The 18,582-nt window shown below is 40.3% G+C and overlaps 1 protein-coding gene across 5 annotated transcripts in view; it reads left to right on the top strand.

Annotated features, from left to right (window-relative positions):
- LOC132392770 (aryl hydrocarbon receptor-like) overlaps positions 1-18,582 on the top strand; it is a 168,311-nt gene that overhangs the window by 107,532 nt on the left and 42,197 nt on the right. For all 5 annotated transcript variants that reach the window (XM_059967100.1, XM_059967099.1, XM_059967101.1 and 2 more), the window contains 2 exons: positions 383-504; positions 11,876-11,965. In XM_059967100.1, the coding sequence (XP_059823083.1) occupies positions 383-504; positions 11,876-11,965 (212 nt within the window). The remainder of the gene's footprint in view (positions 1-382; positions 505-11,875; positions 11,966-18,582) is intronic.

Here is an 18,582-nt window from a genome sequence, read left to right as displayed (position 1 = left end):
AATTCTGCGAATCAAGCAGTAGCTGTGTCAATGTAGCTGGTGAGGAAAGAACAGAGCACGTGTGGTCTACAGGTTCCTTAATCGATGCTGAAACTTCAATGGGAAATGCAAACATGTGAATTGTCACTGTAAGGGAGTCCAGTCAATTGTAGGGTCCATTGATGAATCACAAGTAGACTAAACTGACTGCTGGGATATTTTTGATGTATATACAGCCAGTGTGTACTTATAAACATACCCTTCCAGAGTAAAGCAATGCCTCACTGAGGAATGGAGTCAGTTGTGTCCTGTCTATCATTAGTTCTTTGTAAAAAGAAAGGCACAAAGTTCTTTATTACCACCTGTTCCTTCTCTAAAATGCTCTTTTGCTTTTTGTTTGTAGCAAGTATAAAGAAGAACCAGGATGGCTGGATGCCAGATAAGCTCACAAACTTCCAAGGGAATGGACAGCAATCGGCACTGAAGAACATGCCTGTGTTCTCTGAGGGAGAACTGCTGCTAGAGGTAAGGACTGAAGCAGTGAAGTCCAGATGAGGCGTGGAGTGGATTATTATGACCATCTGAGAGGGGCAATGTGGGGTAGTTACTAGGGGGAGCAGGGAAACAGAAGTTTTTCTGGAGTGTTGGGGTAGAAGTTTAAAGGAGGTTTTTTCATGGAGTGGTAGGTACAGTGCACATGTTGCTAGGGGAGGTGATGATGCAGATAGAAAAACAGATGCATTTAGTTAGACAAATGAACAGGCAGGAAACCGATGGGTGTGGACAGTGTGCAGTTTAAATTGGTTTCATGACCAGCAGAGACATCTTGGGCCGAAGGGCCTGATCCTGTGTTGTACCATTCTCTGTTCTTTGACTGACAGGGATGGTAGTTAGCCAAGTACCTGTTGGGTACAAGTACAAGCCCATTGCTCAGAAGATTGGTGGAAGTTATACTGCCATGATGATTGCAGGCCAGAAGAGAGTGATTGAAACAGAGTGCCGGAGAGAGGTTTTACTGGCAGTTTTCAGAAGATGGGTAGGTAAGAAAAAGCAGATAAGAAGGGTAGGCTTGACTAATTAGGGCTATGCAGGCCATCTGGAAGAGTTGACTAATTGGTTGCACAGAATACTGGTGGTGATGTTAACATGAATGGGAAGTAAGGAAAATGGAAGGTCACTTATGACAACAGGGTGAAAAGGTGAGGTTTCAGTCACCAGGAGCAAACCGCCGTGGGCTATGAGAGGGTGGAAGATAACCACAGACTTAAGTTGTCAATGGGAAGGTGTGAGGTGAGGGCATTGTTTGAAGGAGAACTGGTAGCTGAGAGAGGGGTGACCTTTTAATGTCAATACCAGTATGGTGACTATACAAATTGGCAAGTGTGCGTGCTACAGATGCTCTGGCGATGCTGTTGTCTGTGGTGGATGTGCAGACACATTTGATGAGCTTGCTGGAAGCTGAAGCCTGTTTTGCTTTGACCCTCACTGATAGCTATAATGTGGCTTCTCTCAGACAGCTCTGTAACATGACAGTACCCACTCCCAGTACTGGGTTGACTTTGATTTACCCGTAACTAAGGGCTCTTCATTTAAATGTCTTCCTGCGCTCCCAGGAAAAATGGTCTCAAAAGCAGCAGCTTCTCAAGTTGTCCCTTCCTCCCAGCTCATCCTGCTCTGCTGGAATCTTAACATTTGCAGCTGGCTTTCGACTGAATAAGCAGATAATAATCTGATAATTTTCTCTCCACATTAATATCCTGTTGGGGGGTGGAAGGGGAAGGAAAGGAAAACATTCTTTTTACACAGCTGTCATTAAAATTAACCAAGGCCACTCTTAAGATTCCCCTGGTGTGCAGTTGTGTGGTGGGTGGTAGAATCTGGGGATAGCTGAAGATAAAAGTAGGATTAGTGTAGGATAAAGAACGTCTGGATCTAGGCTCTCGTTAAAGCCAAAATCTTTGTCCTGGTTTTTTGCTGGCTGACCCACTGTGGTTTATTTGTTGTTTTGTTTATTATTATTGTCGCATACACTGATACACGCTGGAAAGCTTTTGCTTTGCATGCAATCCAAACAGTCAGCTACGCCATACCTAATTATGTTGAGGTAACAAGAAGAAAACAATGTAGAATATGCACTTGGTGGCTACTTCATTAGGGGCATCTGTACACCTTGTTAATCCAAATCTAATCAGCCAATCATGTGGCAGCAACTCAATTCATGCCGACATGGCCAAGAGGTTCAGTGTTATTCAGACCAAACATCAGAATTGGGAAGAAATGTGGTCGAAGTGATTTTGACAGTGGAATATTTGTTGGTACTAGGTGAGGGTGTGAGTATTTCAGAAAATGCTGATTTCCTGGGATTTTCACACACAACAGTCTTGAGAGATTTCAGAGCATGTGTGGAAAAACAAAAAAAGCATCCAGTGAGCGGAAGTTTTGTGGGTGAAAACACCTTGTAAATGAGAGAAATCAGAGGAGAGTGGCCAGACTGGTTCAAGCTGATAGGAAGGCGCCAGTAGCTCGAATAACGCTGTGTTGCAACAGTAGTGTGCTGAGGAGCATCTCTGACCACACAACACATTGAACCTTGAAGTAGATGGGTTATAGCAACAGAAGACCATGAGCATACACTCAGTGGCCACTTTATTAGGTACAAGAGGTCCCAAAAATAGTGGCCACTGAAACTAACGTTACAGTTTCAGAGAAAGTGTAGGAAAGCAGATAATGTTATGGGGCATTTTGAGGTAAATTGGGAGATGGAGAGTTCATCTTTTAGCATATGAGTAGTCCATTCAGGAGTCTGATAATGGTGGGATAGGAGCTACCCTTGTGGTTAGTAGAACATGTTCTCAAACTTTTGTATCTTGTACCTGATGGACGAGGGGAGAGAATGATAGGAGTCGAAGGAGTCCTTGATTTATTTGGCCACTCTCCTGAGGCAGAGTCAGTGGAGGGGAAGCTGCATTGTGTGATGGGCTGGGCTGTGGTCACAGCTCTGCAATTTCTCCCAGACTTCAGAAGCACAGTTCCAATATCATGTTGAGATCTATCTGTACAGGATGCTTTCTGTGCTGCAGCTATAAAAATTTGAAAGGGTCATCAGGGATATGTTGAAGTTCTTGACCCTTCTAAGGGAGGTACAGGCATTGTTGTGATTTTTTGCCAGCATCGTTTGTGTGGCTAGCCCAGGACAAATTTTGGGTAATATTTACACTGAACATCTTGGCCCATGTTTGATGACACTCTGTGAAGTGGCTTGGACTGCTTTAGAGGATCCAGATGAAATGTACAGTAAAAATGTGTCAATGTCCAGCAAAACAGCGCAAGCAACAACAATGGCAAAGCAAGCTCCTCCCACCTACTCACACAGACAGACAGACAGACAGACAGTCGTCCAGCCCCAGGATGGGCTCCCTCCGGGACTCTAGTAGACTTGCAGACACTGAGCCTCCGCCTTCCCCTGTGGACTGTTGCAAACTGTTGTTGACGACAGAGATCAGTGAAGTCAGGCTGCCCCGACCTTTACATGTGCAATCACAGAAGATACACAAATGTTTTTAATGTGTGTAATAAATTAATTCCAGCTATGAAGTTCTGCTGCTTATAAACATTCAAATTCATAGAACGTAGAAATCTACAGCACATTACAAGCCCTTTGCCCCCAATGTTGTGCCGATCATGTAACCTACTCTAGAAATTCTCTAGAATTACCCTACCGCTTAGCCCTCTATTTTTCCGAGCTCCATGTACCTATCCAGGAGTCTCTTAAAAGACCCTATTGTATCCGCCTCCACCACCATTGCTGGCAGTACATTCCATGCACTTACCACTCCATGTGAAAAAACTTACCTTGAACATCCCCCTTGTACCTACTTTCAAGCACCTTAAAACTATGCCCCCTCGTGTTAGCCATTTCAGCTCTGGGAAAAAGACTCTGACTATCTACACCATCATTCCCTCTCATCATCTTACACACCTCTCATCCTCTGTCGCTCGAAGGAGAAAAGGCCAAGTTCATCAAGGCATACTCTCCAATCCAGGCAACATCTTGCACTGTTTCTGTAGTATCCACACAGAATTAGCCATTAATCATTTAGTTTCTGAGGTTACCAATTACATGTTTACCAAAAAGGATTCGAGTGTAGCATTCGATGATCAAATGGGAGAAATGGGATTTTACACTGCCATTGGGTGACACTGTGGTGCAGCTGGAAGAGCCACTGCTTTGTAGCCCCAGTGTCTTGAGTTCAATCCTGTCTCTGTGGAGTTTGCACATTCTCCCTGTGACTGTTTGGATTTTCCCAGGCTCTCTGGTTTGCATCCACATGTCAAGGTTGTAACTTGTCACTCTAAGTTGCCTCTGGTGTGTAGTTGGGTGGTAGAATCTGGGGGTAGTTGTTGGCATTATTGGAGATTAAAGTAGGATTAATAGAAATGGGAGCTTAATGGCCTGCACTCCACGTCTGTAGGCCAATACTGTGGATGGGCGACAACGGATATTGAAGTGCATAATTCTGCTCCACACTCAAAGGCCAGTGATGTGGCCAGGTGACGAAAGACATCTGTGATGTTGGATTGTCCCAGGTCAGTGGGTCTTGGGATCGGATGTCCGTGCGAGCAGGAGATGAGAGCCGATGTGTCAGCAAGCCCGGGGTTTGAGCCTGGAGTTCGTGGTCTCATCAGTGACTAGTTGCGTCAACAGCAAAAGTCAAAGCCTGAAGGTTGATTGGATACTGGAAGTGGAAGATTGAGGCCAAAGCTTGGGGACTGGAGACCCAGAGGCCTGGGGTTGAAGGACTGTCCATGTGTGGGGATGGTGGGAGGGAGGAAAGGGCACTTTTGCTGCTGTTGCTGTGCTGCTTATTACGTTCTGTATTCTTCTGCTGAGCATTGTGCGAATGTTGACGCCGGAATGTGTGGGGCTACCCCAGCTCATCCTTGAGTGTGTTGGTTGTTAATACAAACCACATTTCACTATGTGTTTCCATGCACATGTGATCAATAAATTGAAACCTGAAGACTCTGAGGGTCGAAGAGTCTGTATTGATAACAAACCCATCATTGGCCCATAAATGGGTCAGAAGGTGGCTGAGAGGCAAGCAGATGGAAAGTTTTTAGGGGAATTGATGTGTCAAATATCTATACAAGGCCCCTCTGTGAAACCAAAACTCTTAGTCGTGTTTGAAACTCTCCTCCACTTAAAGTAGAAAGTGGGCAAAGGAGCAGCATCAAATTTCCAATGATGACTCATCACTCATTTCTTCTGTGAACTCAAACTATCATCACATGAAGTTGACCCACACCACTTCCAGCTTCTCGTTGGAATTTCCCATCTCCCAAGATGACAAGTTTAAGTATACCGATTTTAGTCAGCAGGTGGAGGTGAGAGAAGCCCGGATTGAGTTTCCATGCTTCCTGTACCAAAAAGAATGTCTATTTCCCTCTGCAATGCTGAGGCAACCTCTTCCTCCAGTACTAGGGAAGATCTGAGTCATGAGGACAACTCAGTAATGCCCCATGTGCACCATCAGAGCCGTGTCCCTGTCGTTGTACACAGCTCTTCCTTTGCTAGCCTCTGCAATATAATTTGAATGGAGATGGGTAGTTTTGTGACTCCAATTTAATTAAGGGAATCATCTTGGTTAGAGAAGGAGTTGGGGGCAGAGAAAGAAAGTAAATAGTTTAAGGCTACATTCACACTACGCCGGACAAATCCGTAACTGAAGCCTTTTCTCTTCAGTTTTTACCCTCCATCCACACTAAAACGGCGTTTTCGTCCCCCAAAAACAGAGCTTTTCTGAAACGCTTTCCAGGGTGGGTTATTTTTGAAAACGCTGCTCGGGCAGATCAGTGTGGACGGGGTAACCGGAGACTTTTGAAAACGCTGTCAGACGGCAGTGCGCTATTTCATTGTTTTCTTGGACGCAACCTAACAATTTCAGAACAGACGGCAATGAGACTGAAGCCAGAAGAGTTAGAAATGTGCTCACCAAATACTTTGACCCATAATTTACTGAATAAATAAGTATACTCACTTTGCCCTGTTTTCGGTCCTTGCTCGTATGAAGGTGGTTTACCTATTTATGCAAGTACTTCTCTGACAATAGATGTGTAACAGCCTAATGTAACGTTGTATGGAAATACAAGATAATACTGATGCAGACGTGTTTTATACATTTAACAAGGGGCTTTATTAATGCAACAGAGTTAGTCAGTTTTTCAACGTTCGTTGTAAGCCGGATCCATCTGTCCGTGAACTCCGTCGGTTGCCGCCGTACGCTCCAGTATTTATGTTTTTTTTTAGTTTTAAGTTCTCCTGCGTGAGAGCCAACAGCGGTCCGTCGTTTTAAGTTTTTCTAGTCTGTAACTACACAAATGTGCACTTTTATGGCGAGATTTGACACCAAACATGTTGCTTGTTTTCATTAGATGTGTCCTGCGCATGCACAGGAGGAGGAGATTCGCCAAACTCTCCATTTCAGTGTGGATAGAGATATTTTCAAAAACACATAGTGTGGATGCCTATCGTTTTTACTCGAAACCGGCGTTTTCAAAATTATCTGGTCTGGTGTGGATGCAGCCTAAGTTAGCACCTGATCAGCTGGAGTTCACCTGGGAGCTGCCTTGGCCCTGTAGAACACAGAGCACAGTGTAGGCCGTTCAACACAAGAACTATGTTCTCAGCTTTTTCATGTCTAAATATCTCTTAAATGTTGTAATCGTATCTGCTTCTACCACCTCCCCGCAGCACATTCCATGTACCTACTACTCTCCGTGTAAAAGAAAACTTGCCTCATAAATCTCATTTACCCCCCCCACCCAACAGCCACACCCTCTAGTATTTCCACCCTTGGGGGGGGGGGGGAGAGATACTGGCTGTCAGGTTGCCCTCAACCTCCAGCTCTCCAAGTTTGTCCAGCCTCTCCTTATAACTAATGCACTCTGATCCAGCCAACATCCTGGTGTACCTATATTTGAAGGCTGTAGAGGCAAGCTTCATCATAGAGATGTCTGCAAAGGTTCAGGTAGCTACATTACGCACAGTACTGCACTGGCTGTAGTTCCACTCTTGTTAATGATCACAAGACTGTATAAGATATGGGGAATTACTCCTGGTGTCCTGGTCAATATTCATACCTCAATAAGTTCTCTGAAAAGTAAAAACGAAGGGTCCCAGCCCGAAACGGTCGACTGTACTTTTTTTGTAGATGCTGCCCGGCCGGCTGAGTTCCTCCAGCATTTTGTGTGTGTTGCTCGAATTTCCAGCATCTGCAGATTTTCTCTTGTCTGTGACTAAAAATAAACTATCTGGTTGTAATTAGATTGCTTGTGGGAGATCATTGGATGTTATGTCTTGTTACATAACAGACCATGACGACTCTTCAAAAAGTAAGTTGGCTATAAATTTCCTTTGGCATACCCCAGTGGTTGTAAAAGACACTCGATCAGATTCCCAAAACTTGCTGTTCTGAGCTCTGTCTTGGAAGTAGATTTCCAGGTGGAGAGAGGAAATGATTCAAGGATGTACGTGAAGCCTCCTTAAAGATATACTGACCCTTGGGATGCTCAAAGTGGAGGAGAAGAATTCCGAATGAAATCCACCCACAAACACAGTATACGTGACAAAGTGACCGGATGTCTCACAAACTTGTCCTACCTGAAGAAGAATCAGATGTTCCCACACTGGCCTTATCAGTGACCTTGTGATCCACAGAACTAAAGTGGAAGCATTGTTGCTTAAGAAGAATTGATATGTGCTTATAAATGTCCTGATGAATTGTCTCAGTCTGAGGCATTGCCTGCTTATTCCTCTCTGTAGGTGGTGCCTGACCCACTGAGCTCCTCCAGCATTTTGAAATTGTATTTATTTACTTGAAGGTACAGCATAATAACAGGCCCTTCCAGCCCAATGAACCCACACCACCCAACGACACCTGTTTAACCTACAAATCGATATGTTTTTGGAACGGAAGAGGAAACTGAAGCACCCGCAAGAAAACCACGAGATCCCAGGGAGAACATACAAAGTCCTTACAGACAGCCATGGGAATTGACCCTGGGTTGCGGGCACTGTAATAGCTATGCTGCCCTTTTGTTTGCTTTACTCTGGATTTCCAGCACCTGCAGAAGCTCTTGCGTTTATAGATACGTGCTTGACTATTGCTTCATTTTACACTGGGTAAAAGGATCGACAAAATTCAAGTGAGGTCTTTAAACTCTGTGTTTCTTTATTTTCTCCAGGTGAAGGCTAGTCAGAGGGATGGGTGGTCTGGCAGTTCAGAATCCAGTGCCCAGATCTGAATAACGCACAGACATGCCCGGGGGAGCTCAGCAGCTCAGACAGCATTTATGGAGAGGAATAAAAAGTTTTAACATTTTGTGCCAAGACCCTTTAGCAGGACTGGCCCAAAACATGGACTTTTCTTGATGCTGCCAGACCTGCTGAGTTCCTCCTGCGTTTTGTGTGCATTGCTCTGCAGAATCTCTTGTGCTTAGGTCTGAATAATATCTGAAGGGTGTTTGCAAGAAGTGTGTTTCTCTGGTGCCATCAGGTCCAGGGACTTGCCCTGTTGGCAGTTAGAGGAAGTTGCCTGTGTCCTTTGTGGAACTCGTATCAGCCCTTAGTTGCTTTTGATGTGTAATGTACGCCTGCCAAGTGTAGGACCTGAGTCTTTTATGTGAGATCATCAATAGTCTGGCTCAAAAAGGTCAACTTATTTTGGCATTGATAGAAACTTTAATGGCTCCTCCCTATGCTTGAACTGCTTCAGAGCTGAGAGCACATTGTTTGGAAGGAAGAAAGGTTCCCTTGCGTGACTTGGGACTGTATTTACATTATTTGCTGGCAATTTCTTTTCATATTGGAGCTGTAGTAGAACAAAGCAGTCATTAATTGTGAGGGATCTTTACTAGTATTAATGGCACTGTAAGCGGAAAATGTTCTTTTACAGAATGTGGTATTTCAAAAAAAATCTCAAGACTGGACTAAAGTTCAAAGTAAATTTATTATCAAAGTGTATATGTCATTATATACTACCCTGAGATTTATTTTCTTCCAGGCATTCATAGTGGATACAAAAAAAATACAATAGTATCAATGAAAAACAATACACAAAGATGACCAAATAACCAATGTGCAAAAGAAGACGAACTGTGCAAGTGCAAGAAAAAAATAATAAAATAAGAAATGAATAATTTTGACAGCATGAGTTGTAAAGTCATTGAAAGTGGGTGCATTACCCTGTCCGATTAGCCTGGGTACAAAGAGAACCTAGCAAAAATCTAGATGCTGTTTTGCTTTTGGAGATAGAAAATTGGAGACCTTTGTACAGTCCTGCAGGCCAGGGGTGGGCAAACTTTTTGACTTGTGGGCCACAAAGGGTTCTAAAATTTGACAGGGGGGCCGGACCAGGAGCAGATGGACGGAGTGTTTTGGTAATACACCTCATAAGAGAAAATAAAATATCATGGGATATGTAGAAAACATGTGCTTTAATTTCAATTGAAAATGAACAAATGCATTACAACAAAATATCTGTCTTTGAAGTCTCATGGTATTTAGCTATTTATTGAAATGACTTTTAAAACACTGAAAATTAAATGAATAAAATACAGCTTTTTTTAATAGTAACAGTTATTATTTTAAAGCACTGAAAATTCTGTTATCCTTCAAGATATTATCATCATCACTCTCCTCCTGCCTGTCTTTATTTCAAAAACGGTAGGAGATGCAGGTCTACTTGTCCTGCTCCTTCTTATTCAATTGTCCCCTGTGCCAAAACTCAACAACGACCCGCACAATGACAGAACAGTGAGAGCGCGCCAGTATGCGGAGCGTGTTATTTGATCTTGGAGCGCATTTTTTTATTTTGAGAACGTACGTGCACCTACTCATGTCCATCACTTAACAGAAATGACATGTAACATGTAAGGCTTATTGAAAAAAATATTTTCAAATGCATTTTTTACATAACACAAGGAAGAAACTTATTTTTAATTTCAGTGGGAACAGTGTTGTTGGTCTCCCTTTTTAGCCAGCACATCAAAGTCTGGATTTAGTTTTGTTGTGGCGATTCTCAGGATGGATCTGAGGTGTTGGTCAGTTAACTTGGATCTGTGGCTGGCTTTGTTGATGTTCATGATGCTGAACGCCTGTTCGCACAAATAGGTCGAGCCGAACATATAAAGCGCAAATGTGGAGTAATACGCTGCACCTCAACAAAGGTCAATGTATATAGAGTGCGTCATCTATTGGGAAAACGCTAGAATTGCGGGGAAAAAACGTTAACAAGGTTTATTAATATAATTTCATCAAGTTCTGCGGGCCGGATTAAAAAGCTTAAAAAAGCAGGGGCATATGGCCCCTGGGCCGTAGTTTGCCCATGCCTGATCTAGGCACTATGCTTCTTAATAAGGTTGTAAGCACCTTATGGTATGTTTAAGGATATGGCTGGTGATGTGCTTAGAGATCTTCTGCTTTTACATGAATGCCCACCAGTTAAGTATACGCTGCAGGTGATGGGCACTCTGTTGCTCATACTGACAATGCTGGCACCAGAAAGGGGCAGCACCTGGGGCCCTCTGTTAATCCACGGCCCAAACCCAGTGCTCCAGTGGGACTGGGCCTTTGCATTCACCCTCCTGACTCAACAAAGTGGGTCTAGGTTAGGAGTGCAGCAATTCCACAGGACTTCCTTGTTGGTTTATTTCCCAGCACTAAGAGTTGTCAAAAGATAATCTGAGCTGCAGAAGCTCCTATTATTGATATTAAAATTGAAATAGAGTTATCGTGCGCACAATAAACCACCATTTGGAACCTCTCTTCCTCCCTGACCCTCTCTACGTGCCCCTCTTCCCCTCCCTCCTCCTCTTTACCCTTCTCTGTCTTTTCCCCTTCCCCACTCCAATTCCCCCTCCTCCACTCGCCACTCTGTTTTTCCCTCCCCTCGTCCACCCCCACAACATTTTCTCCTCCCCCTCCTTTCTCCCTCTTCCCTCACTCTCCTCTCTCCCACCCAATATCAGAATCATCAAGGTACCTTTTGCCGCTGAGCCACCAGACTAGGGAATCTTTCTCTCGTTCAGTGGGAGAGATTGTTAACTTGAAAAAATTCGAACAGTATATTCTGCATTCTACTATTGTTTTCCCTTGCACTGCCTCAACATGCTGATGTGATGAAATGTTCTGTATGGATGGTTGCAAAATAACTTTTTTCCACTGTACATGTAATAATCTATTTTGCTTCTCAGGCATGTGTCACTGCTGTTGGATGGAGCATTGTTTTACGCCTTCAACTAACTGACCTTTGACCTGATGGTCCTTGTTGCAGACATGCTGGAGAAGTGTTCTCTTTCTAGCTTTTTTTTTAATGGTTTCATAGATATGTTGTGAAGATAAGAATTACACTGTCTCTAGAGTTATACCAACCCATGTCTCAGTGTAAATACTGAAGACTTTTCTCTATGTGAGAGGGATGGCTTCTATCCTCGCATGATGTTCTCATCACAGCACCGGTCATGGGAAACTTGGCCTGCTACATGAGTGGAGTTGGGCCGCTTCTCTGTTGGAGTTGCGAAAATCCTGTATCCCCCTCAGCTCAAAGATGCCATCCTGCATGACAAGTCAAAGATACTCATTGCTTCGCTTGTCCTGCATATTGTTTGGTCCATGTGCTGTACACAATGGCCCTATTAGCAACCAAAGGAGAGAAGATGGCAAATCCAATTTCACCCCATTTTTGTCTTTCATTTCAATGTTGTTAAAGGTGAGTGTTTTTCATGGCCATCAGCCAGCCAGGCTCGACATCCAAAATGTTCTTGGTGGTGGCTGGGGTCAGCTGATGTACTCAAGGTCACAATGCTCCTACTTATGCTTCTCTGTCCTGTTTCCTAGGCTCTGAATGGCTTTATTTTGGTCGTCACCGCTGAAGGTTATGTCTTCTATACATCGCCCACCATCCAGGATTACCTTGGCTTCCACCAGGTGAGTCTGAAACCATGCTGAGTGAAGGAGCACCCTTTAGAAGCCTCCTGTTGTTAAATTCTGGGTCAGGCAGCAATCTGGTTTAAAGAAAAGTCAGAAATACACGATATGTAAAGCCAGGGTCAAAGTCATCTTCTCAAGCCTGAGGTATGTAAGGTATCCCGTAAGTCCCAACTCCCTAGCCAAGCCCTTAAGCTCCCTATCCAGAAAAGTGGGCTGCATGAAAGTTATTTTGACAAAATTTCCTCTAAGTACATTAGGGTGTTTTAATATGTTATAGGCTCCGCATCATTGTGAGTTGTAATTTGTCTTGTGCCTTTTTCACCATCTTATTTACCTCTGGTGCTGCATTCAGCAAACCATGCATATGCACACCTATGTCCCTGTGTTCCATAACATCATCAGGGCTTCACCGCTCACTGTACAAATCCTTCCCTGGTTCAATCTCCCAAAATGCAACGCCTCACATTTATCTGGATGGGAACCATTTGCCAATTCTAAGCCCACGTACTGTGCCAGTGGTGCCTATGAAAGTTAGCAGAGGAGAAGGCTGAAGAAAGTTTTAAGGAGAGCCATTGACTTCCTCACCATCCTGAGCCCTGCTCCAAAATAGCGGCCTATGTTATCCATTGGGCTTTGGAGTGAAAGAGTGATGTCTACTGTAGATGATCAAGATATCCCTGTAACTTTTCATAGCCTTCTACACTATCTACAACACTACCTATTTTAGTATTATCTGCAAACTTACTAACCATGATGTGTCACTCAAAGCCAAATCATTTATTTAAATTGCCAATGACAAAGGTCCCAGCACCAAACCCTGTGGCACACTGCTAGATACAGGTCTCCAGTTTGAGAAACAGCCCTCGACCGTCACCCTCTGTTTCCTCACGCTTCCTCAGCCAATTCTGAATCCGATCTGCAATCACCTACTGAATTCCATGCCTTTGATTCTGCCAACAACAGTAATGTAGTCAGTAAACTTAAGTTAGTGGAGTTGTACTTAGCCTCATGGGTATAAGTATAGAGCTGAGGGCTAAGCACAGTCTTGTGGAGATTGTTGAGGAGATGTTGTCAATCCGAACTGACTGAGGTCTGCAAGTGAAGAAATCAAAGATACAGTTGCACAAGGTAGTATTGAGGCCTAGGTATCTGAGTTTTCAGGGGCTGATACTGTTGAAGGCAGAGCTATAATCAATGAAGAGTATCCTGGTGTATATATCTCCACTGGGTAGATGTTCCAGAACTGAGGGAAAAGTAAATGAATTGGCAATTCCTGTTGTAATGGTAGACAAACTGGAGTGGATCCAAGTCACTTGTCAGGCAGGAGTTAATACGTTTTATCATCAACCTCTCAAGCCACTCCATCGCAGTGGATGTAAGTGCTACTGGATGATTGTCATTGAGGCAAGATACCATCCCGGTATGATTGAAACCTGCTTGAAACAGGCGGATACCTCATTACCGAAGTGAGAGGTTAAAGGTATCAGTAAACACTCCAGCCGTTTGATTATCACAGGCCTTCATTGCTCAGCCAGACACTGTCTGGGACAGATGCTTTTGGTGGGTTCACCCACATGAAGAATGCCCTCACTTTTTTCATTTTCATCTTTAGAATCTTTTTACTGATACATAATCTTCTACAGCTATAGAATAATACAAAACTTCAACAAATTAATATGTATACAATTAATAGAGCTGAAGAAAAAGAAACTGATTGTAATATATAAAAATGAAAAAAATATATATTTATAGAAAAAAGGGAAATAACCCCATCTACCAAGAAAACAAACCCCATTAACCACAAAAAAACCCCATTAGTAATCATCCCCTGGAAGCAAAACGTTCAACCGTTATCTAGATATATTAAAAAAAAGTCATCAACCGCCAATTCACATTTCTTTAAAAAATTAATAAAATTGGAAGGAATCCATATAAAATAATTCAAATTAAATGGTAATATTGGGCAAAAGAACCCCATCTTCTCTCAAAATCAAATCGAGGTTCAAAAGTTCTACTTCTAATTTTTTCCAAACTGAGACATAACGTTTCTTGAGAAAACCATTCAATTAATGTAGGGGAAGAGATGTCTTTCTATTTTAATAAAATAGCCTTTCTTGCCAACAATATAACAAATGCAAATACATGTTGATCTGAAGATGAAATACCCTGAACATAATGCAGAACTATTCCAAATAGAACAGTCAATCTATTAGATTGTAAATTAATTTTTAGAGCTTTAGAGATTGTAGAAAATAAAGATTTCCAAAACAGTTTTAATGAAGAGCATGACCAGAACATACGTGACAAAGTAGCTACTTCAGTTATACATCTTTCACAGTAAGTATCTACATTAGGAAATATTTTAGATAGTCCCTCCTTCATTAAATAATAATGATGGACAATTTTAAATTGAATTAAATTGTGATTGGCACATATAGAAAAAGAATTTATGTTTTTCAAAATTCGAACCCAATCTTCATTCACGAAGGTCATATTAAGTTCTCTCTCCCAATCTTTTTTAATCTTTAGTGATAGGTTCTCTTTTCGTAACAAAAATAAATTATAAATTCTGCTGATGGAACCTTTCACTAAGGGATTCAATTTCAAAAAATTGAAATAATTGAAAAAATTTCAAAGTAATTTCAAAAAATTATCCAACAAATCCGATTCTTGTAAATATGGAAACTTAGGTAAATATTTTTGTAAAAAATGTCTAACCTAAAAATATTGCAAAAAATGTGTATAAGCGAGAGAGTATTTGTTAATTAACTCTTCAAAGGCATCAATGGACCATCACAAAAAAAAATCTGTAAAAAAACGGATCCCTTTATTTTTTCCATAGGAGAAAAATGGGGTTGGTTATTGAAGGTTTAAATGAAAAGTTTTGGTATAAAAAACTAGACAACTTAAATTGTTTAAAATTAAAAATATTCCGAAACTGAATCCAAATCTGTAAAGATTGTTTAACAACCGGGTAAAAATTTAAATTTGGAATTTTAGACAGCTGCAAAGGTAATGGAGCTCCTAAAATTGAAGTTAAATGAAATTGTTTAACAGCTTTTAATTCCAAATCAACCCATAGTGATTTTTGGCTCTTATCAAGCCTGTATAACAAAAAACCATAATTGTCTAATATTCACAGCCCAATAATACAGTCTTAAATTAGGAAGTGTATGTCCACCATCTTTTTTAGATTTTTGTAAATGATACTTGTTAATTCTTGGTCTCTTATTGTTCCAAATAAAGGAAGAAATAAGAGAGTCAATTTGATCGAAAAAATTTTTAGTTAAAAAGATAGGTATATTTTGGAAAATATATAAAAATCTAAGTAAAATCATCATTTTCACAGCATGGATACGACCTATTAAAGAGTAAGTGGATTCCATCTAGAAAATAGTAATTTCATGGAGTCTACCAGAGGAACTATATTAGCTTTATAAAGATCTTTATATTTTTTAGTAATTATGATACCTAAATATCTAAATGTATTAACAATTCTAAAAGGAATATTATTATACATGCTAACAGGAACACTTAATGGAAACAACTCATGTTTATTCAAATTACGTTTATATCCTGAAAATTTTCCAAAATCTTTAAGTGTTTCCAAAAGATTAGGAATTGATTGCTCAAGATTTGAAATAAAAATCAAAAGATCATCTGCATAAAGAGAAATCTTACGTATGGTTCCATTTATAGAAATACCATGAATGATTTTGGCCTCCCGTAATGTTATAGCTAAAGGCTCCAACACAAGATTAAATAATAAAGGTCTTAATGGACATCCCTGTCTAGTACCACTAGAAAGTGGAAAGGAAGACCTGTAATTGTTGGTAATGACCGTGGCAATAGGGTTCTTATAGATCATTTGAATCCATCTATTAAAATTATTACCAAAGCCAAATTTTTCTAATACTTTGAACAAGTATGGCCACTGAAATCTATCAAATGCCTTTTCTGCATCAAGAGAGATAACACATTGAGGTTGCTTAGATAATGGTGAATAAATAAACTCATTGATCTCCAAACATTAGAGAAAGAGTAACAGCCTTTAATAAAGTCTGTTTGGTCCATAGAGATGATTTTAATTAAAAACATTTTCCAAGCGGTTAGCCATTATTTTAGAAAGAATTTTTGCATCCACATTTAATAGCAAAATAGGTCTATATGTTGAGCATTCAACAGAGTCTTTATGTTTTTTAAGAATTAAGGAAATAGATGCTTCATAAAAAGAAGGTAAATTACCCTTCTTAAAGGATTCATGAAATATTTCCAAAAGAGACAGAGAAAGTAATCTTTCAATTTTTTGAAAAATCCCACCGAATAACCATCAAGTCCAGGAGCTTTACCTGATTACATTGATAAAATAGTTTTCTGAATTACATGCTTGGTAACTGGTTCATCAAGCATCTGTTGATCTTCATCAGAAATTTGTGGAAATTTAATCTTATGTAAAAAAGCTTCCATTTTGGAGGAATCTGCAGGAAATTGTAATCTATAAATATCAGAGTAAAAATCTTGAAAAGTGTTATTAATATCCTCATAGTTACTTACTATATCTCCATTGTTTTTACGAATCTTTAAATTTTGTCTTTTAGCTCTAACTGCTCTTAGTTGGGAAGCTAAGAGCTTATTATTTTTATCCCCAGAAATATAAAATTGACTTTTCAATTTAAGCAAATATCCTTCAGTAGGATATGTTAGTATTGAGTTATACTGTGATTGTAGTTCTACTCTTCTTTTAAATGAAACAACATTTGGAGAGATTGCATTAATGTTATCTAATTCTTTAATTTGTTTAGAAATTTTATTTAATTCCATTCTTGTTTGTTTCTTCAATTTAGCTTTATACGATATAATTTGACCACGTAGATAAACTTTTAATGTATCCCAAATTACTAACTTTGAGACGTTTCCTATATTATTAAAGAGAAAAAACTCTCTTACCTGAGTTTCAATAAACTCAACAAATTCTGCGCTTTGTAATAAATGTTCTGGGAAAATGCCAAAATGTAGAAGCAACATCTTTCAATTCAAATATTAAATTTAAAGGAGCATGATCAGAGATAGCAATTGCATCATACTCACATTTCTGAACATTACATAAAAGTCAAGGGTCGGCTACAAAATAGTCAATTCTCAAATATTTATTATGAACATGTGAGAAAAAGGAATAGTCTCTATCACTAGGATACATATGCCTCCAGATCTCAATTAAGCCATAATCAATTAAAAAGGAATCTATAAGTGATGCAGAATGGTTAGGAAGTTGATGTTTCGATGATGACTTATGCATTAAAGGATTTAAGCAAATATTAAAATTGCCACCTATTAATAACATATATTCATTTAATTCATGTAATAGAACAAAAATGGCTTTAAGAAATGAGGGATCATCAACATTTGGTCCATAAATATGAACCAAAACCATTTTCTTATTACAAATTATTCCTTTAACAATTAAAAATCTACCATTAATATCAGCTATGATATCCTCCTGATTAAAAGGAATATTAGGAGTTGATAAAAATAGAGACACCTCTAGTTTTACTCTGGGAATTTGCATGAAATAGAGGACCCTTCCAAAATTTAAAAAATCGATTTTTATCACATAACCTGATATGCGTCTCTTGAGCAAAAATTATATCAGGCTGGAATCGGTTTATAACTTCCAATTTGTGGATTGAGCTACTATACTACGTGAACGCCCTCAGGCAAAGTGGGCTGGTTGAGGGAGAGATTGCACACCCCCAACCCGATTGACATCTACGAGCCTGCGAGTCAGGATAAAAGAGGGTCTGTAGGAACAGCCCCTCAGACGCACCAGAAGAAACAGTAAGCAACCACGTAACAGCAGGAAGTCATCTGAAGGAGGCCACGTGCGTTCAATCCCGTGGCTGTAATCGGTGGCTGGAACCACGGAAAACAGCTTTTAGCTAACAACGGGGGGGAATCCGCTCCCCTGACTCAACGGATTGGCATCATAAAAGACCTGGGCAAGTTTAAACCGCCTCGCTTTTAAACCCAACAACGCTGCAGCTTGAACGAACTGATAGTGACTGTTATCTTTCCATCGGACAATACATTATCCCCTAGACAACGATAGAGCTATTTCTTATTGGTTATTATTATACCCGCACTTTAGATTTAGTATTGACGACGTATGTTATCTGTAGGTTTGCATTAATCTTATTTTTGTGCCCTTTATCAATAAATACTTTTAAAAATAGTACCATCAGACTTCAACGGACCTCTCTATCTTTGCTGGTAAGTGATCCAGTTATGGGATTTCATAACAAAATTGAATGTTTTCTTATACTTAATAAGGTGATTCCAACTGTGAACATTCCAAGTTAAAACATTTAACTGTTTAGATGTCATCATGATACTTTATATCTTAAAAAAGTAGTTAGATGCATGTCAGGATAAAGTGATCGAAAATGGCAGAGATGAACAACAATAAAAATAATTTGTGTATGCTCCATAATGGGGATAAAAAAAGAAAACAAAAACATCCAAACTACAAAGCCCAGAAACAAGTTGATATCAATCGACACAAGCCCCAAGAAAAGCATAGACGTGAATACAACTCCGCCTAGCTAAATAATAAAAAA

Source organism: Hypanus sabinus, chromosome 4 (genome assembly GCF_030144855.1).
Source record: "Hypanus sabinus isolate sHypSab1 chromosome 4, sHypSab1.hap1, whole genome shotgun sequence".
NCBI classification, from domain to species: Eukaryota; Metazoa; Chordata; class Chondrichthyes; order Myliobatiformes; family Dasyatidae; genus Hypanus; species Hypanus sabinus.
The sequence above is the reverse complement of the archived record's forward strand: the minus strand, read 5'-3'. Positions and strand labels throughout refer to the sequence as shown.